Source organism: Hemicordylus capensis, chromosome 6, assembly GCF_027244095.1.
Source record: "Hemicordylus capensis ecotype Gifberg chromosome 6, rHemCap1.1.pri, whole genome shotgun sequence".
NCBI classification, from domain to species: domain Eukaryota; kingdom Metazoa; phylum Chordata; class Lepidosauria; order Squamata; family Cordylidae; genus Hemicordylus; species Hemicordylus capensis.
In genome coordinates, this window is record NC_069662.1 from 37,105,105 (window position 1) to 37,125,804 (window position 20,700).

General features: G+C 44.2%; 1 protein-coding gene and 1 long non-coding RNA gene across 9 annotated transcripts in view; one reads left to right on the forward strand and one right to left on the reverse strand.

Annotated features, from left to right (window-relative positions):
* HDAC5 (histone deacetylase 5) overlaps window positions 1–20,700 on the forward strand; it is a 138,530-nt gene that overhangs the window by 76,657 nt on the left and 41,173 nt on the right. For 7 of the 8 annotated variants that reach the window (XM_053265633.1, XM_053265632.1, XM_053265634.1 and 4 more), the window contains 6 exons: window positions 3,524–3,795; window positions 6,645–6,789; window positions 8,344–8,461; window positions 11,447–11,577; window positions 13,032–13,163; window positions 15,982–16,094. In XM_053265633.1, coding sequence (XP_053121608.1) covers window positions 3,524–3,795; window positions 6,645–6,789; window positions 8,344–8,461; window positions 11,447–11,577; window positions 13,032–13,163; window positions 15,982–16,094 — 911 coding nt within the window. Of the gene's footprint in view, window positions 1–3,523; window positions 3,796–6,644; window positions 6,790–7,727; window positions 7,780–8,343; window positions 8,462–11,446; window positions 11,578–13,031; window positions 13,164–15,981; window positions 16,095–20,700 lie in introns of those variants that run through there. The other variant, XM_053265636.1, reaches the window with a different exon arrangement.
* Window positions 6,786–20,469, reverse strand: LOC128331780 (uncharacterized). The gene is made up of 2 exons (XR_008310426.1): window positions 20,348–20,469; window positions 6,786–10,952 (listed from the first exon to the last, which is right to left on the reverse strand). It is a non-coding gene; the product is annotated as an uncharacterized LOC128331780 (long non-coding RNA).

Below are 20,700 nucleotides of genomic sequence, written 5' to 3' on the forward strand. Positions count from 1 at the left end.
GAATGCAAATAAATTTTTAAATGTGAGAACAAGCCTCTGTTAAGCCCTGGGTTTCCTTTTCCTCTGATGCTGTGTTCTCCATTCTGCCTTTCTCACCTGTCGGTTAACTGCCTCTTTTCTGCCTCCTCCTCCTTTCTGTGAACAGCTGGTGTTTGGCTTCTTCTATATTTAGTTCTCCGTTCTTTGTCTTCTTCTCCTCCCCCCCCCTCCCCTTAGTGATAATTATGACAGAGCCACAGAAAGGTGTGGAGGGGGGATTTGCTTAGTGAGATGGCTTATCCGCTGCTGATGCTGTGCCAGAATCCTTGTTGCAGTGGCAACTGAGGCTCTTTTGTCTGTCTCTTTGTGGGATGGTTGAAATGGTATTGCGGGGACGTGGATTTACATGCGCACACACTCACAAGCACACATGTGTGAGTTAATGAAAACAGCACATGGTTTTTTACAACAGCCTGCGAGTGAAAGTGGAGGGTACACATCTGATGAGTCACCAAAGGCCTTGTTCATTCATAGTGTGCCAAAACAGCATGGAGTGACTCAGATCTGGTGCCTGAAATGGAGGAATGGCACTGGTGATGGTGCCGATTTTGAGAAGGCTAAAGGAACTCTGTAAGGAAGGGTGGGCTGGATTTGAAAACACTATGGGGCTTGGCTCTGCCCCCAAATACCAGTACCTGTGTTGGTGCTTGCTTCTAAAACTAGAGGTTCCAAGGCCAGAAAGCTTCGCTCTGGGTTTGGAGAGCCCTCCTTACTGATTTCAGATAACTGGGATTGTAACTGTGGGCTGGCTGTGATGGAAAGGCACTTTGCTCAAAGGCAGTCTCATCGTTTACTTATCTCCAGTAGTTTTACACCATCTGTTTGGACCCCATGGGCCCCCAGAGTGTCAGAAATATGTGGGAGAAGACAGTCCTCCAAATATCTAGGGCCCTGTACCAGAAATTGAATACATGTGGGTTGGGAAGCCTACAAGTGGGGAGTCCTGCAGAATCTTGAAAGATCCATGTATTGATTGAGGCATGAACTTCTGTATGTTCAGAGTCGTCCTCGACAAGTGCCTGAAAAATCCTTGAAAATCCATGTGAATTTTCTTTACTTACTCAGATTGTAATTTGTCTTTGCATGGGAGGCTTCTGTGTTCTGTACTATGCCCTGCAAACACTTGGAAAGTGCAGACCCATAGTATTCCTAGTTGAGTTACCAAATGTCAGTGTGTTTAACATCCTCACCTTTTTGTCTGCCTGCCTGGGAAGCCTTTGTGTCTGCCTATGGCCCTGTCATATCACTCAATTCCATTAAAATGAGGGACAGAAACTCTCTAAAATTTTCTGTTAAAGGCACAGAAGCAGGCAGTCTTATAAATAAATAAGTAAGTAAGTAAGTAATATATGGAGACTTGCAGTTGAATAACTGGTTGGTTAGTTCAGATTAAGATGTGAAATTCAGCCCAGTTCCCTTAGTATCTGTTTCCTAGTTCTGTTTGACAGATCATACTTCTGATTTCATGTTCCTATGACTTTATAGGGTAATACATTCAGAAATATGATCAGAGTATCTGATATAATAGGAAACTGCTTTATACTGAGTCAGACCAATGGGGTCATAAGAAAGCAAGAATAGCCTTGCTGGATCAAGCCCAAGGCCTATCTAGCCCAACATTCTGTTCCACACAATGGCCCACCAGATACCTCTGAAAAGCCTACAAGCAAGAGATGAAAGAATGCTCTCTTTCTGTTGCTTCTCCTCAACTGGTATTCAAAGGCATCCTGCCACTGAGCCTTGAGGTACAGATGAAACTCGGAAAATTAGAATATCGTGCAAAAGTCCATAAATTTCAGTAACGCAAATTAAAAGGTGAAACTGATATATGAGACAGACGCATTACATGCAAAGCGAGATAAGTCAAGCCTTAATTTGTTATAATTGTGATGATCATGGCGTACAGCTCATGAAAACCCGAAATCCACAATCCCAGAAAATTAGAATATTACATGGAACCAAGAAGACAGGATTGTAGAATAGAACAATATCGGACCTCTGAAAAGTATAAGCATGCATATGTTTTCAGTACTTGGTTTGGGCCCCTTTTGCAGCAATTACTGCCTCAATGCAGCGTGGCATGGATGCTATCAGCCTGTGGCACTGATGAGGTGTTATGGAAGACCAGGATGCTTCATTAGCAGCCTTCAGCTCTTCTGCATTGTTTGGTCTCATGTCTCTCATCCTTCTCTTGGCAATGCCCCATAGATTCTCTATGAGGTCAGGTCAGGCGAGTTTGCTGGCCAATCAAGCACAGTACACTGTATACTTTTCAGAGGTCTGATATTGTTCTATTCTACAATCCTTGTCTTCTTGGTTCCATGTAATATTCTAATTTTCTGGGATTGTGGATTTGGGGTTTTCATGAGCTGTACGCCATGATCATCACAATTATAACAAATTAAGGCTTGACTTATCTCGCTTTGCATGTAATGTGTCTGTCTCATATATCAGTTTCACCTTTTAATTTGCATTACTGAAATTAATGGACTTTTGCACGATATTCTAATTTTCCGAGTTTCACCTGTAGTCTATAACCACCAACTAGTAGCCATTGGTAGGCCTGTCCTCTATGAATTTGTCTAAGCCCCTTTTAAAGCCATTCAAGCTGGTGGCCATCACCACATCCCATATAAGAAATAAAGTCACCTAGCTCAGTATTGTCTACCCTGGAAAGCAACAGCTCTCCAAAGTTTCAGTCAGAAGCCCTACCTGGTGATGCTAGGTAAGAACCTGGGACCTTCAGCGTGCAAAGCATGTGCTTTACCAGTCCCAACAATTTGAATGTGTGGGACCTACCTGCAGTTTCTGTTCAGCCATGCAGATCACTGAGTGACTTTTGGGGCACAATTCCCACACTAACCTACATCATAGGATTGCTGTAAGATTAACATAAAGGTGGAGGGCCATGCAAGCGTCTTGGCTGAAGGCCATATGGGGAGAGCCATAGCTCAGTGATAGAGTGCATGGTTTGTATGCAGAATATCTCAGATGCAGTCCAACAGCATTGCAAGTTAAAGGATCTCTGGCAGTTGGACTGGGAAAGACCCTTGCCTGATATCTTGGACTGCAGGTAGCATGGAAGACAAAACTGGGCTAGATTGACCAATGGTCTGAGTCAGTGGCCTAGTGTGCCTTATATTGATGTGGAATCATCACTTTTTCATATTTTAAGGCAGAGTATAATAATAAAATAATACTTCTCTGAATGATAGCTCCCATTTTGGTTAATCTGAATGTTTGTAAACTTTCCATGGCATCATAGCAGCCCAATGAATGTCTAGGAAGGATTCACAAGCTACTTCCTGCCTGTAACATACATAAGATAGTGGGAGGATCATGAGGACTGTGCATGTCTGAGGATTTGCCATGCAACCACCAAAGTTACTTTGTGTTGCAGAATCTTTTCTTAAAAACAAAACTCAATCTTGTTGTTGTAAAGATTGTACCATTGCGATCATTGTCCCTCTTCTATCATCCTCAGCTGTGGACTTGAAGCCGGTACTTCCCGCGGTGATGCAGAGCTCTTGCAACAACAACAGCAGCAGTAGCAGCAGCCCGGTGGACTTGCGAATGGATGCCCGGCCCAGCATGCCCTCTGTGGACCCAGCTGTCCGAGAACAGCAGCTGCAGCAGGAACTCTTGGCCTTGAAACAGCAGCAGCATTTGCAGAAGCAGCTGCTCTTTGCCGAGTTTCAGAAGCAGCATGAGCATCTAACACGGCAGCATGAAGTCCAGTTGCAGAAGCACCTCAAGGTAATTTGGAGGTGAACATCTGAAGCTGCCTTATACTAAGTCACACTGTTTGGCTGTCTAGCCCAGTACTATCTATAACTGGCAGCAACTCTCCAGGGTCCCAGCTCAGCTGATGAGATCCCTTTAATGGAGATGCTTGAGACAGAACCTGAGACTCTGGGCTGGTTCTCACAAGCAGAAGCCGGCTAGGAGGAGCATCCAGCCAGGATTCCAGACCCATGTGCACTCCTGAGAATCGGTTGTGTGTCGGCAAAAATCAAGGGAGAGATAACCATGTGCTAACCACAATTTGGGTAGGATAGCAGTGGCCAACCAACATTGTATACTCAGTACTGTCTCAAGAGTGGAGGGGAAGTACATCCTGTGGCATCTACCCAGATCGCAGCTAGCACACAATAACTTTCCCCTCCTCCAACCTTAGCTTTTGCCAACTCACAACCGTTTCTTGGGAGTTTGCATAGGGCTTGGAGCCAGGCTGGATGGTCATGGGAACCATCCTACCCAGCTGCTGGTTGTGGGAACCAGTCCTCTCTGTCATTCTGCTATTACAATTCTTCCGGTATGGATATCCAACTCTGTTTACATTTTTCACCCAACTGAGGTGTAGCAGCAAGTTCATCAAACAGGTGTCTGTGGACTATTGTGGGTTGGATGCAGTTTAATAAACCACGGATTCATCCAGACAATAGAAGGGTTGATAGTTTTACTGCATCTCAGGCACTATAACTCTGAGCTGCTTTTATTGGTTTTTGCTTGTTAGCCATCTTGTGCATCCACTTATTCAGCCGTCTTCATCAACAGTGACATCTTTTCAAAGTTGATTTCATTTTCTTCTAGTGTGACATCCATCTATTTCTCAGTCTCTGACAAAGATGTTTTTTCACTGCTTTTGTGTGTCCAACTGTGTAAAAGCCAAATTTAGGCTATAAAATTTGTGCATTTACCTGGGAGTAATCTCCACTGAATATAGTGAGAACTACTTCTGAGTAAACATGCTTGCATAGTTAGTCTGGTTGTGTGACTGTGTAGTGTGACTAAAGCAAAAAAACAAAAAACTCAAATCCACCACTGAGACTTCTCCAAGCTTGGAAGGAGCAGTTCAAGTCATGGGAGGATTTGTATTGTGGAGGAGATAAGATGCTCAAAGCTTTTGCAGCATTTGCTGCATGGGAACAATAAGTTCCAATCTGTTAATAAATAACACTGTAATGACGGTATTTGCACAGCATTAATCAGGATGGGTAGCAGGGGCTTGGGACAAGGGGATGATGATGGTATTATTATTATGATGTATTAATATCATCATCATCATCATCATCATCATCATCATCAAAAGTATTCTGTTTTTACACAACAAAAAATAAAAATAAAAATGAGATAATGGTTCCCTCCCAATAGAGTTCACATTCTAAAAATCTACCAGCAACAGCTACTGGAGAGATGCTTTGCTGGGCTGAATTAGGAACAGTGGCTCTCCTCCTGCTAAACATCAGAGAGCCACCACTTTACAAGGTATCTCTTTGCCTAATTACTTAGGGGTTAAGAAAAATACTAGGAGCCTTCCAAGGAATATTCCAGGAGTAGATGTCAATTTTTATTTCTTTGTTTGAAATGTTTATATCCTGCCTTACTGTCCAAGGACTCCAAAGGCAGCTAATAATAATATAAACACAATTAATAAAACTTGTGTTTAAAACTGTCTGTAGCACCTAACAAGCAATACACTGCCAATGAGGAAAATATAAGAGAGATGCCAACAATCCATAAGATCAGTGGCTCAATCTCCACAAATCCAAACACATTGTGAAAAGTCAGTGTTTTCACTGTGAGTTTAAAGCCAATCAGTGAAGGAGCAAAACTGACATGTGCAGAAAAGAATTCCAGGGTCTAGAGGCCCCCGCCAAGAAGTCTCTGCCTTATGTGTGACCACTTACCATTCCTCCGATATGGAGGGCAGTAGTACATGATGCAGGGCCTCAAATGAGAGCCAATGTGGTGTAGTGCGAAGATTGCTGGTCTTGTGGCAGCAAGTGTGACTTGTTCCCTTAGCTAAGCAGGGTCCGTCCTGATTGCATATGAATGGGAGACTAGAAGTGTGAGCACTGTAAGATATTCCCCTTAGGGGATGGAGCCACTCTGGGAAGAGCATGTAGGTGCCATGTTCCTTCCTTGGCATTTCCAAGATAGGGCTGAGAGAGATTCCTGCCTGCAACCTTGGAGAAGCCACTGCTCGTCTGTGTAGACAATACTGAATGAGATAGATCTATGGTTTGACTCAGTATATGGCAGCTTCCTATGTTGCTAGTGGTTAGAGTGTTGGATGGGACCAGGGAGACCAGAGATGAAATCCCCATCCAGCCATGAAACTGACTGGATTACTCTGGACCAGTCACTATCTCTGTCTAACCTACCTCACAGGGTTGTTGTGAAGATAAACATAACCACGTACATTACTCTGGGTTCCTCAGAGGAAGAGAGGTATATAAAGACATACATATCTACATAATGAACTGAGTCAGTGGGTAGGTTCATAAAGTTGGGCAGGATTTCCAGGGTGTATTTTCCAGAGGAGATAGCTTTGACATCTAAGCTTAAGACTCTTAAAATAATGGTGGGAAGTGGCTCCCTTCGCCTTGCCTGTCAGGCATTGATGGCACAGGAGTTCCCCTCTACAAGCTCCAAATCTGATCCTCTCTCAGGTGAGAGTTAGAAAGTGGTGTTTGAGAACCTGCACACATTGAACTGACAAACTCTATCTGGGTTCCATGCATTGACAACCGCTGTCGCAGACACACACAACCTCGGTCCCCTGCAATGGCTTCAACACACTCCCCGTCTTCCCTCTCCAGCAACAGCAGGAGATGCTGGCAGCAAAGCGTCAACAGGAACTGGAGCAGCAGCGTAAGCGAGAACAACAGCGGCAGGAAGAGCTGGAGAAGCAGCGTCTGGAGCAGCAGCTACTTATCTTGCGCAACAAAGAAAAAAGCAAAGAGAGTAATACATTGTTTTTATTGGGTTAAATGTATGTAGATGGCTACCTCATCCCTGACCTGAGGACTTGGGCTTGAGGGTGGCAGGGGGCTGGAGTGTTAGCTTTTTGGAATAGCAGAAACTGAAGTCATGTTTGTTTTTAAACATATTGTACAGGTTTTTATCTATATTGTGGAAACCCTAAGCAACTTACAATGAAAGAAAATTAAGAACAAAATTTAAGTGTTATTAGAATTGCTGTAATGAGCGCATGTGCGCACGCACACACACACACACCCTACACCCCCCCCTAAAACTCTCATTTAGCTTCTGGGCTTAGCCCCCACACCTCCATGTATCTTGGGGACCATTCCGTGAAGGTTTAAATAAGCAGCTCCTCTCCACAAACCCCATGGAGTTTTGTGAGAGGGTTGGGGACCTTTTTGAGCAAATTTTCAGGAGCCTTACAAATCTGCAGTTCCCAAGGCTCATTTGGGTGGAGCTGCGATTGCCTGAAAGCTTTGCTGCTGAATTTTATAATATAGATATTGCCTCTCTGATTATGAATGGTGCTTTGTCTGTGATATTTTTTCTAATTATGGCTAGTTCGTATAGTACATCATATGAGAAGGCACCATCACGTTTGGCTTGGACTTTATAGAGTATTGTATTTGATGTAATCTTCACCCCCTAATAAACAAAACTGGTAAGAATAAATACGGTAATTAAACATAGCACAACAACTGAGCTTTCCAGAGGCACTTTGATAACACAGCCACTGTGTCTTCTTCCAAGAGTAGCGAGGAGAAGGGGTGTGTGTGTGTACGCGCGCTTGATTGAGGTGGAGTGGATTACAAACTGTAGAGTAGCCTGGTGGGTGAGGATGGGGGAGGCAGGTATCCCAGAATACTGTGCACTGGTGAAGCATTGCATAGTGGGAAATGGTATGATGGAAGTTGTTGTTGCCATGGGGACACATGCGGTGCTCTAGGAGGCAGACCTTCAAGTTCAGAGGTGTGACTAGAGCCCCAGAACCATCATTTTCTATACATTAACCACTGTGTTGACAGTATTTGTGTTTGTCTCTCTCTTAGTAAGAGAGGAAAATGCTTGCTCTTGTGTGAGTGAGTGAAGGGCAGGATAAGGAAGTGGGATACTTTTCTGGAATCCTTAGCCACATTCAAATATTACATTCAAAGCATGTACAATCTGTATATGGTTATTCACATGTTATGTTCAACACACATACGGTAGTACACTTCCTATTGGTCCTTGCATTTGAGGGGGCCTGTGCCCAGGTTCACTTTTGAAGTGAGCACATGGAAAAGTCATTCACCTAAACATCTGTACTGTATTTATCTGAATCCAAGACTAGGTTTTCCCCAAGTTCTTTGATGCTAGAATTTTGCCAGGGGTAGGGGCATCTTAAATTCAGGGTCTTCTTCCTTTTGGGTACAGTACATCTGTTCAGGCATCTGTAGGCATGTACAGTGCTCTTCCCTATGTCAGAAAAGCATGCTTTCTGCCACTGGTTCAGCCTGTATGTTTTCCACCAGTATTTTTCTGAATCTTCCCCAGGTGCCATTGCCAGCACTGAAGTGAAGCTGAAACTTCAGGAGTTCCTTCTCAGCAAGTCAAAAGAGCCAGCTGTAGTAGGCGGCTTGAACCATTCCCTCCCTCAGCACACCAAATGCTGGTAGGTCTACTCTTGGCTTGTCTCTAAAGTTTACATTCTGTGGTTTAGGGCTGGGCTTCAGTGGAGTCAGGTCTGAGTCCTGGAACGAATAGAGAAAAAAAGAGAGAGCTCCGAACGGATACAGAATCTGTGCTTCACCCTCTGAGTGACAACAGTTTGCTCACACATCTGGGCTTAGGAGGCAGTTTTCAAGTTTGGCAAGTGTGGCTGGACCCCCAGAACCTCCATTTCTATAAATAAACTACTGTGTGTCTGTGATTATTCCTCTTTTAACAAGGGGACAAGAGAATCTACTCTTTTACCATTCAGTAACCACCCTGATGGTGATACTAAGAGGTAACTAATTCATAGTATTATTGAGTGTGCAGCCTTAGTTTACGAAGCATGGCACCAAAGCTGCGGTCATTATTGTCTATTTTATTAACCTGGAATAAAAAAGGAGTCCTGTTGTGCATGCATCCTCAATTCCTTGGGCAAGTAGCATCAGCTCAGGGTGAACTGTTCCTGTTATTACTCAAGAGTTCTACTTCTTATGTGATGATGTTGTTGAATACATCCTGTTCCCCCACATCTTCATATTGCCCAAAATAGAATTTTCACATTCTCTCCCCACTGACCTCAAGCCAAGAGATGCTCGTGCATTTCTCTCTGTGTGTGTGTGTGTGTGTGTGTGTAGGCAAAAATTCTGTTTTGAACAATACAGAGTTGTGAGGGAACAGGAAGTATGAGGCACTTTAATTTCCTTTTCTCTTCACAACACCATCATGCTGGAAGGCGCCAGAGTACATCCTCATCGTAAACTGTGTAGCAACTGGCCAAGTCAGTTTCTCAGGAGAAACAGCAGCTTTGGCACAGAGATGATAACCTAGGGTTTATTTTTTGTTTTGTTTTTGCAGCCGCTTCAGTTATGTCTTTACTTACTTCTGAGCCTCCCCACCCCCCAAGAATATGTGTTAGTGAAAGTTTCTTTCTTGGGCAGCTATTGGCAGGACCATCTTTTCATTCCTTGTGCTATGTAAACTGCTTTGTGAGCTTTTGTGTGTGTGTTGAAAAATGGTGTATAAATATTCTTAATCATAATGAAGGAACCCTAGGGAATTTAGGAGCCAAGGAGCTGGGAGGGTTTGAATGAAACACGCCAGACAGGGTTTAAGAACTGGCTGGGCTCTCTGCTCTGGATGTGAAGGGATATAGAGGCCTAAGGAGGCATTGAGGCGGGTCTTGTGGTCCGTGAGACCCGCTTTTGCTGAAACTGCAGGGTGAGCGGGCCAAGCCTGCTGTCCCCGCAGACGATCTCTGCAAAAGCCCTGGGCTGCCGTATTGGCCGCCCACACAATTGCCAGCTCTGTGACGGAGCCAGCGGGGGCTGGGGAGCCCCGGAAGCCTCAGTATGCCCTGTGTGAGCGTGCAGGGCATACTGGGGAGACCCCCAGAGCTGGGAGGCGGCGTTTCGCCTCCCGGTCGGGGGTCTACTCATGAGTAGCCGTGGCGCGGAGCTGCACCGCAGCTACTCACGATCAGAGAGCCCGGTTTTGCGGAGTGCTCGCTAAGGGCAGGGGCACTTAGGTGGGTTATCCACCTAGAAACCACTGGGCTCGCAGCCAGGCCCGTTGGTTCCCACAATCAGGAAAAATCAGGCTAGGCTTTCCTAGCCCAGTTTTTCCCGATTGTGAGAATAGCCCCATTGAGTGTTGCTTATGGATCAAAACACCAGTCACCTCTGGATCTGCAGGTCTTGAGCATTACCATGTAACTATCAAAATAAGAAATGTCCATTAAAATCTTTCTAAGCCCTTGAGAGGTGGGGAGATAATACAAATCATTCTGATTTTTCCACAGTGTGCCCCAGCCTCATCTCCAGCCCTCTCTTTCTCTGCACAGAGTTCAGAGAGGTTCATGATGGTGGTGAAGAGGAGCCCCATTTTTCATCCCCACCTTGAGCTGGCCTGTAACATTATGACCCCTTCCTGCTCTCTTTCCTGGACCCTGTTTGACCTTTGATGTCTTCCACCAGTAGCACTGGCCTCACTGAATTTTCTGAGGCTTGGATGCTTAGAGTGATAATCCATTTAGCCAGCTTAGAACAGTTTCCTGATGGGCCACTATCCCTACCCCCCATCTTCCTTCTTCCCTATCATTTGCAGTGGTTATTATTGTCTGCACTTGTCAGCTCCTAGGTCACGCCCCCCAATCCCTTTAACCCACATTCAAAAATAGTACTCTGGGTCATCCAGTCACCTTTGTGGGAGCCTAAAAAGAAAAGAGATTCTGGCCAGTCTTCTTGCTAATTTTGTTTATTATATTTCTACTCTTCCATGACAAAAACAACTTGGATAAAATACCATTAGATCATCAGGTATTTCATCCTATAGCAAATTAAAATTACACCAAACCTGCTTAGCCCCCATATTAAAAACTAATCCAAAGAAACATTTCTACAAAATGTTCATGCTTATTGTTTTGAGGATTTCCAGTGGCAGGGAGTCCAAACCTACAGAAGAAAGAAAAGATATAAAGTAGGAGGAAAGATTCATTAGACCATTGTAGATTGGTTATAGGTGTGTGTGTGTGTGTTTTCTCCAGTATTGCTGAACCCTTCATCTGACAAAATGGAAAAGTAGTAGAATCTCGGGTTATACAGAGAAAGCAAGTTGGAGTTCAAGTGACTACAAAACTTGCTTTGCTGATAGTGGAAATGATAACATTATAGTGTCCACAGCTAGGGTGTCAGTGGCTGGATGCAATTGTATTTGTGGCCTTTCAGACTTTTTAAGAGCTTCACCATCCTCAGTATTGTGGGATACTACTGAAAACTCTGCCCTGTTTGCAGTCTACTTAAATTGGAAAATAGCGAGTTAATGATAAATTACAGCTTTAGTCTCAGATAAAAACAGGAAGCAAAACAGTATTGAAAGAAGCCTGTTGGATCAAATATCTATACGGCAGTATTGGTAACCTAGTCACTTTCCTTCCCTGTTTCTGCAGGGGGGCTCACCATACCTCATTGGACCAGAGTTCCCCTCCCCAAACAGGAAGCCCGGGAACACCACCCTCTTGCAAACTACCTTTACTCGGCTCTTACGACAGCAGAGACGACTTTCCACTTCGGAAAACCGGTCAGCAAACACCACTGGTGGTGGGATAAACAAGCAAACCAGGCTGGGTTGGCAGGGATTGGAATTTAGTAATGTGGTAGGAGGGGGCTTTATGGGCTTTTGTGATATATTGACTTGAAATGGCCTGTGTGTGTCTTTCATCTGAGGGGTTACAAATGTGGTAGGCACCGGCGGTGGGAATGGATTCCTTAAGCTGTTATATGGAATATTACTGGCAACTAACATGAGCTTTGCAAATACTCAGCTGCTGGGTGAACGTGAGACTCTCATGCAAAAGCTCAGCTTGTTTGGGTATTAATCAAGATAAGCTTGGGATTCTTGCTACAGCTCTTGTACAAATAAGGTTTGCAAGACCTACTGTGCAGGCAGGCTTGGCAACAACTTTCTTTTAGATGGAGTCAGAACTCCCTTGCAAGAAATTGCTTGAATGTTAATTATGTAAGAGGTAACCTGGTCCTTGCAAGAGCTTCTGTGCAGAAGAGTTGAGACAAAGAAAACAATTGCTTTGTGAAAAAATAGCTCCTTTTGAGAATTTAACTTCTTTGGAAATTAAAAAAATATTGTAAGCTAACCTGCTTTATTTGAAACATATGAAACTGCCATACACAGAATCAGGCTATTGCCCATCTAGCTCAGTGCTGTCTACAAGGTCTCGGTCTTTACTTCCTAGCCCTAGCTAAACATTCCAAGGATTGAACTTGGGACCTTCTGCATGCAAAGCATGCACTCTACCATTAAGCTATCTCCCCATTCCCAGACTACCTACAAACAAGAAATTTTTTTGAAAGGTTTAAGCTGAATAAAGTGAGGCCAGAGAAAAGCAATATGGTATAGTTGCTGACGTATATGTATGCATACAATCTTGATTTTTAAAAAAGAATAGCAACACGCCTAATTGTGTGTGATTGGCTTTATGCTTCTGCAGAAAGGGATGGGAGCTTCTAGATTCGGTGGGAAGGAAGAATTTAAATCTGCTTGCCTTTGAATATTAAAACTTTGACCAACAAAAGCCCTTGGCCTCAAACTAGTGGCTTGACTTGGGACTCCAATGCACACACAAGCACAAGGAATACTGTGTTAACTTCTGTTAGTTGCCTACATAAAGGGGGATGCCTAAGCACATGCAGAACATTCCCCATTGTGGATGAGGAACCCTTGTGTGACCGGTTTGTGTTGCCAACCTGTTCTTGTGGACTTTGCATAATTTGCACTGCCCCAAGCACCCACTGCCAGACTGTTTTTTTAAAGTTGTCCCTCTGAAATACATTGTTCTTGTTTAAAAGACACCATTGGTAGTGTCTATCTTCCTTCAAATGGGAACATGAATAACTTATATACGTGGGGACACAGCTTGCCCTGCCATCCTGTTCCTTTAGACCAGTCCACGTAGCCCACAACCTGTCAATTTCCCCTGCTTTTCTGTTCATTTTCCCTCATGGCCCCTCTCATTCCAGCCTCAGAACCCAACTTAAAAGTGCGCTCACGATTAAAACAGAAGGTTGCAGAGAGGCGGAGCAGCCCCCTACTGCGGAGGAAAGATGGGACCGTCATAAGCACCTTCAAAAAACGAGCAGTTGAAATCACAGGTGAGAGAAAGTGGACTTGACTGGGAGGGGGGGAAATAGCCAAGGGGGGCATATACAGTTGAGAATTGGTGGGCACAGAAGGGGTAAAGTATTCTGTCCTCCAGTCTTCTCCCTTGCCTTCTGATTCTACCCCTCGGGTGTCCGCCTGATCCTGCATTATCATTATCTTCACAAATATGGAGTTTAGACCACACAGTTGCTGGGACAATACCTAGTTTGGCCCTCAGGAGGCTCCCTCAGTGTTTCTCTCAGAAGCTGAAACCTTCTGAACATGTGGAGTTCTAATATGCTTCTCCCTCCTTTCTTGAGGGCATAAAAGATACTCCCCCCCCCCACCCCCCGGCAGGATGGTTTCAAAAGCACATCACTGACTTCAAGAGAACATCTTACTCTTTCATTATGCTGCTTGATTGTTCAGAATGAACCCAGAATAAAGACCTCTTTGTTCACTCAGGCCTGTTAAATTTTTATTTTCAAATTTGATTTTTAATGGATTTTAAAAGAGTTTTAAAATTGTTTTGTATTGCATTTTGTTTTGTTTTTTTCATTTTGGCCTGTTATGATTTAAGGTGTTACATGTTTTTATTTCATGTTTTAATGCCGTTGTGAGCCATCTAGAGCAGAGGTTCTCAACATTTGGTCCCCAGATGTTATTGGACTTCAACTCCCATAATCCCCAGCCTCAGTGGCCTTTGGTTGGGGATTATGGGGGTTGAAGTCCAATGACATCTGGGGACCCAACGTTGAGAATCCCTGATCTAGAGAACAACTTGTTATGGGGCGGCTAACAAATAAAGATGGTGATAAATAATCATCATCATCATTATCAACTCAGGAAGTCAAGGAGGGAGGAGAGAGATGGAGTAAAAGCCTTAATGCTGGCATGTGCTCTGTAAGGTGGGGGCCATGTGCTACAAAGGGGACTGGTGACGAACAGGGTAGAAGAGGAGGAAGATGAGAAAACATCTGCAACCGTGCCTAGAGTCTGTGTGGTTTGGATGTGAAGGGAAGTAGCAGAGCAGTTCGTCCTAATGAGCCAGGGGTGCCAAACGAGGTGAAGTGCCTCTGGTTCCTCACAGTCCCGGTTCTGCCTCTCTCTCCCATCCCTCCTTGCCCTGATGTTAACGAGAGCCACACTGCCTGCAGAGTGGCCGCTCATCAGGTAAAACTGTGTGGCATGCACAGTTCTGCCCGATGAGGGACCAGCTTGCAGGCAGTGCAGCTCTTGTTAATGCTAGGCTGGGGCAGGATGGGGCGGGAGAGGCAGAACCTGTGCAGAAGGGAACTAGAGGTGGCTGCACCTTGTTTGGTGCCCCCTAGCGCATTAGGATGAGCAGCTACTGATAGAGACACACAGAGGGTTGAATATCACATATTGTGTCAGAATAATTAAGTCTCGAACTTCTGGTCTCAAATTTTGCTGTGTAACTCACAAACATCCATTTAAATACTTTTGCATTCATGGTGGTATGAGCAGAGTGGGGGGGGGGGCAAGCTGAGGTTAGAAGAGTGAAGAAATATCTAAATAAAGGCTGCAGCCAAGCATTACTTGTCCCACCCCATTCAGATGTGCTATTGATAAATTAAGATATTACCCAGAAGGTTGTAATCTTTGTAGTGGCTATTTTGTTTACATTATTGCGGGTGAGGGTGCATAATCCAGAAACATCTGCTGCTTTCCAAATGAATTTTTATTTTAGCTGGCAAAGAGGACAGCAGCAGGCTGAAAACTTGCTGTTATATAAGCTCCAGTGCTTTCCATGAGCTGAGGTTCCTTACAGGAAACTGGAGTTACATATGTTGATTTATTTTTAATTGCAGCCTGTGTAGAAGGTGCGTTTGAAACTCCAAATACAGATGGAGAAATGTCTAGATGTTCTTATTCCTCAATATGTGAGATTTCAGAATTTTGGGAGGTTTTGTCACCAGTTCTTATGTGGCAAAAACCACATCTTGCACAAATGCACCATTTCTCTCTTCTCCAACTTTTGAGGCAGAAAGTCTAAATGTTGTGATTAGAATACATTGGTGGTTTTCAAACTGTGTTCTGGGAATCTCAGAATTCTTTGAAAGCTAATTAGGGATTCTTCAGTCAGAAGACCAATGGTAGATATGTTTTCCTAGCAGACAGCTTGCTAGCCACTACTAATTTTCCTCTGCAGTGGCAGAGAAATGTTTGATATGTTTTAAAATTGATTGTGCCCATAATAAATGGTGTGCCCTAGAATATGGTCCAGAATCCTTTGCAACATGCAGGAGTTCCGTGGCCAACACTCAGGGGTTCCTCAGCAGACAAATGAATGTAAGACAGAACATTTTCTCTCTCTGAAGATAGAAAGTTTGAAAACCATAGAAATAGACGATAGTAGCACTTTTGCATTGTATAATACAGATTGTGCAGGTTTTGGGGGGTAGGTTATGATCCTGCTTTCATTGTCTAATCTGCTGAGACTTGGAACCTTGGCATGATCTGCAAATTTTGGGAATGCTTGAGTTGGTATAAAGTGGGGAAGGGGTATAATGGTCTAAAGGGTTAAGAGGCAGGAGCTGGGAATAGGAAGAACAGTTGAAAGGGAAGGGCACACCAAAGTTTGTTTGTTTTTTAGCTTTTCTGTGAGAACATCCCTTTGTTTCCCTTTGATTTCTAATCTCAGACATTTTCAAATGTTTCTCTGCTCTCATGAGGACTTGAAGCTTGATTCTGCTTAAAAGCGAAATCTGATATTCTCAAGAATCTATGTTTAGCCCTATACAGCTCATGCACTTGAGTATGATAGTTGGCATGGTGGCAAACTTCATTTCTTCTTCTTCTTTACAGTGTCTTCAATGTGCAACAGTGCCCCTGGGTCTGGTCCTAGTTCCCCAAACAGCTCTAACAGCGCCATCACAGAAAATGGACTTACTGGCTCAGTGCCCAATATCCATACAGAGGTAAGGCTGGTGGGGAAAGTGGCTGCTGTGCCTCTCCCCCTATCCATGATCCCAGTGTGCTGAACTGGTTTGGTATCATCTCTAAGAAACCAGTAGAGTTTTCCTGTCTATAAATGTGCAGAGTGTTGGAATGTGGACCAGAAATATCTGGTTTCAGATCTTTGTCCTGATGTGATGCTCATCAGATGACATCTGGGCTGTCACTCTCTCAACCTAACCCACCTCACAGGGTTGTTGTGAGTTTAAAATGGAATAATCCCATGTATACTATCCTGGGCTTCTTGGAGAAAGGGCAGGAAAATTGAGAATGATTCAATCATTATTCTGTGCCCAAATCTTCCTGGTTTCTTCACAAAAAAGTATAACTTGAGAGAATTTTTAAGGGATTACTGAAGAGTGTTGGACAAAATCTGCTTCTCTTGTGTTTCATAGTTATGATCTTAATAGACAAATGAAATGTAAAAGTAAGGGCTATCCTTGATTTGTATCATTAGGGGGGAAATATTGTTGCCTGTTGTACGTTTGTAACCATGGTTTGGGTTCTGAACTACGGTTAGCATAGTTTTGCATGTCTGAATTGAGCCTCTGTCATAGGTCAGTGATTTGGTGGGTTCATTTGTAGCTCTTTTTTTTTTTAAAGGAATTTGGTGGGGTTATTTTGTGTCTGATTTTAAAATGGCAGCAACTTTATCCTGAGAGAGAGAGTGCATTTTCAGAAATGCAGCTAAAAATAAACTAAAACATCACAACTGAAAAGGCCCTTTCCTTTCTATGAGTCACCTCTCAGCAACCAGCAAAAGAAATTCCAAGAACTTCTGTTTGCTGTCAGTTCCTCCATTTAATTTCTGCTTCCATCCATGTGGAAACAGAAGACATGCTGACATACACAACCATCTATGACGAACACAAATGTGTGTGCCTCTGAAAGGTGTGCACTCACAACAGGAATACAAAGTCTGGGTACAATTGCACTTGTGTTTTCAAACACAAACAATTTAGTCCTAAACTAGCTTGAGCAGTGTGCAGTCCCATTTCTGTGCCATTCGTATGGTCATTTCTGTGGTGGTTAAACTTTTGCTATTCCTTGTTTGGGGTGGGGAGGGGAAGAGAGTAGATATCCCAGATTTCTGTGCACTGAGTCAAGCAGTATGGAAGATGCTGCCTTTGAAAAGGGCACTCTATCCATCTGTTCCATCTACCCAAGAGGAGTGAAGCAGTTACACTCCCAACCAGTTGCCTTTTTTAAAGCAAGACGCTGGCCCTGTTAAGTTGTGCTTCCAAATGCCCATTGTACACACTTACAGCATGTAATGTGGGTTCAGAAGTCCCGCCTCCGGCGCATCTCTGGAACGTCAATCACCCTCCCACCGGCTCTCCTCATGCTAAGGCAGTGTTCTTCATTGTGAGGCCTAGGGGCCAGTAACGGCCCCCATCAGCCCTGAGTGAAGCCCCCTGAACTAGTTGTTTATTGGGCCTGTGTGAAGCTTTGGCCAAAGCTGATTACTCTGCACAGTCATTCTCGCCATACTGCACAGTGTGCAGGGGTTGGGGGGTGGGCTCAAGAGGGAAGTCGAGCCCCCTTGACTCCCTGCACCATTTTAAAGGCATGCACAGAATGCTGAGAAGTGTAGCCCTTCCTGGTGCTTTCCTCCTAGAGCTCTTAAGAGAGGATTCCATCTCCCTTAAAGGTCCTCTCAGCACTGAGGAAAGCACAGTGCTGTGCAGAGGTCAGCACAGTGGGGAATGGCTCTCACAGTGAAAGTTTTCTGCCTAAGTGGCCCCTGCTTGAAAAATAGGGAAGATCACTGTGCGAAGGCATTCATCTGAAGAGGCAAACTCCATAAGTTTGATCACGGAAATGACAGAGGGTACATGGGGCATACAGAATCCTCCTGACTCACTTTATACTTGAATTAATGCTGGTCTGGGACTGCACTAAAGATATTATCTTATCCCCTAACTCACTTGCATGCACCACTGTTGGCTCCCACTCCAGGAGGGAGAGGGAGGGCAAGAGGGGCTGGGGGAAAGTGTCAGGAATCGCTCCTCCTTCCTCCTCTCCTCTTCCTCTCCTCCTGACTGGCTGGCTACATGCTCAGGCTCAGCCCACCCCTCCCTCATCCTGACTGACAGGCTCAACAGTGAGGTAAATGCTGGCCGATGCTCAGTGAGCACATTTGAGCACTGGTCAAGAGGCTCCAGATGACAGGAGGAGAAGGAAGGAAGCCACAGTGTAGAGCAGGCCCAACTTAGCTCCCCCAGCTGTTTTTGAACTACAACTCCCATAATCCCCAGCCACAGTGGCCAATAGCCAGGGATTGTGGGAGTTGTATGCCAACATCTGCAGGAGGGCCGAAGTTGAGCAGCCCTGGTGTAGAGTTAGGTGACTGTTATGTTTTTGCCTGATTCCAGGGCAGATTCACTTAGCTTGTATTTTATTTCCCACCAATTTTGGCAAGATTTACTTCTGAGGGGCAGGGTGACAATTCTTGGTGGTATTATATGGGGTACCTGAGCTGAAGCTTTGAAATAGGAGGGATACACTTGTTTATTTAAGGTTGAAAACCCCTGATTTAACCTCAAGTGATCTTTCTCCATTTGTAAGCATGAGTTCCCTGATCACTGTGGATTCTTCTGAGGAAAACCGTCTTATTATTTATTTATGTAATGCCATCATTGTACATGGCACCTAACAAGAGTTTCATAATGACTAATTAATGACCATCATGTCTAATGAAGTTTTCCTGCAATAGTGTAGCTGCTGTCTTTTGTTGGGTGGGCTTGCATATATTTTGAGGGCGAAACTGGTTACCACTTTGATAGTTTTTGGTACTTGAAAGATCAAGCAGAAGAACTGAAAAGTCATTACAGTTCAGTTCTAGTGGAGTACAAGCCTTTATATTTACAGCCTCAATATACTTCTTCACCTGAGCTCTCCTTTTAAAGTACTGCTTACATTTTTGTTCTGCTGCTCTCATAATCCATGGGCAATAAAACCTACCCTTGTTCAGTTCGAGAGTTCTCATTTTCCCCAAAAGACTCATAATGAATTCCTTCTAAGGCTCTTTTCCGTGTGTGTGTGTTCGCGTGCCCACATTAACTGCTTTGTCTTCTTTCCTTGTGAGATATTTGTCACAGTTTTGCAACACTGTCCAATCTGGAAGGCAAATGCCTGGAATACATGAATTTTCTACTCCAAACTTGGATTTGCAAACTCTCCAAGCAAAGATGTTTGTGTTGTACAGATTGAGCTCATATTATTGCTTTGCATGACTTGTTTATTCCAGGTGTTTGATTCAATAGAATTTTGTTGAGGTTTAGAAAGGATCCTGACAATTCCTTCTGCCTCTTTTATGTCTTAATCTTGCATTAGAGTGTGTATTGTCGAGAGAACATCTGCATCTACATTAATTGTAGACAGGGGCGTAGCAAGGTTGGAGTGGGCCCAGAGACGAGATTTTAAAATGGCCCCCGCCCCACTCAAAGTCCAGGGCCTCCGCACACCCCAGGCCCCCAAGGATTTAAGTCTGATATTCCAAAATAAGTATGCTGCCTGGAAATACATTTCACTGAATACACACACGCACACGTCACAATATATAGTGATATACATTGAGTACTATACATTTGTTTTACTTTTAATGCCTAGAACACACTAGAAAGATGAATGATTAAAATGGACCCCTTGCTGCAGATTAGCAAAGGAGACTTTCAACCATGCAGGGTGAGCCTATGTTTGTTTTCTCAGAATTCTGAACAAATTCAGTCAAGTTTGATTCCAGGAGGTTTTTCACAGGAGGCTTTTAAAGCCCTTTAACACACATCTCCTCTGGAATGGAGGTGCTGCATTCACATGTTGGCCAGATTGACCCTGAAGTCCCTGCAAGTTATTGGGGAGCAGTTCACACACAAGAAAAATAAAATAAAATAAAAGCACAACACATGCTTCACAGTTCTCACTCAGACCTTCTGGGTTGCAAAACAACTTGAACATAAGTGCATTTATAAATGAATGGATAAAATAAATATAATACTGTTTCTTCCAGAAGTTTTTGTAATTTTCTGCCATGAAACAAGCCACTTATAGGACTTTTTAGATAGTTTTTTTAAAGCCAGCAAATTTTCCAAGCTGTTTAAAAATAAATATTCAGAGACTTCTCAGTCCCTCCCCCCCCCATATCAAAGCCCTATGGCAAGCAGATGCCTATATATGGGGGGGGGAAGGTAACCACAAAAAGAAGTTCACACTCTACCTGGCAGCAAGGGGTCTTCTGCTGCAGAGAACAGTGATGGCCACTCTGGCTGCCTCCTCCTTCCTGGCTGGCTTGGGCCCTACTGGAGTTCAGGCTTCACAGGGGCCTACATGAGGCCTCTGTGGAAGCCCCGCCCACCCGCCAATCAGCTGAGAGGCGGGAGAAAAGGAGCTCTTTGCAGCTTGTCTTGCTGCCGGCCAGGAGAACAAGCTGGAGAGACGGCGAAGAGGGCAAGTGGCTGAGGGGCCTTGGGGCTGGGCAGGGGGGCAATGGGGAGTCACGTGAGGTGCCTCTGGGGGGCCCCTCCAGGCAGTTGGGCCCCCAGACAACTGTCTCCCCTTGCCCGATCGTTG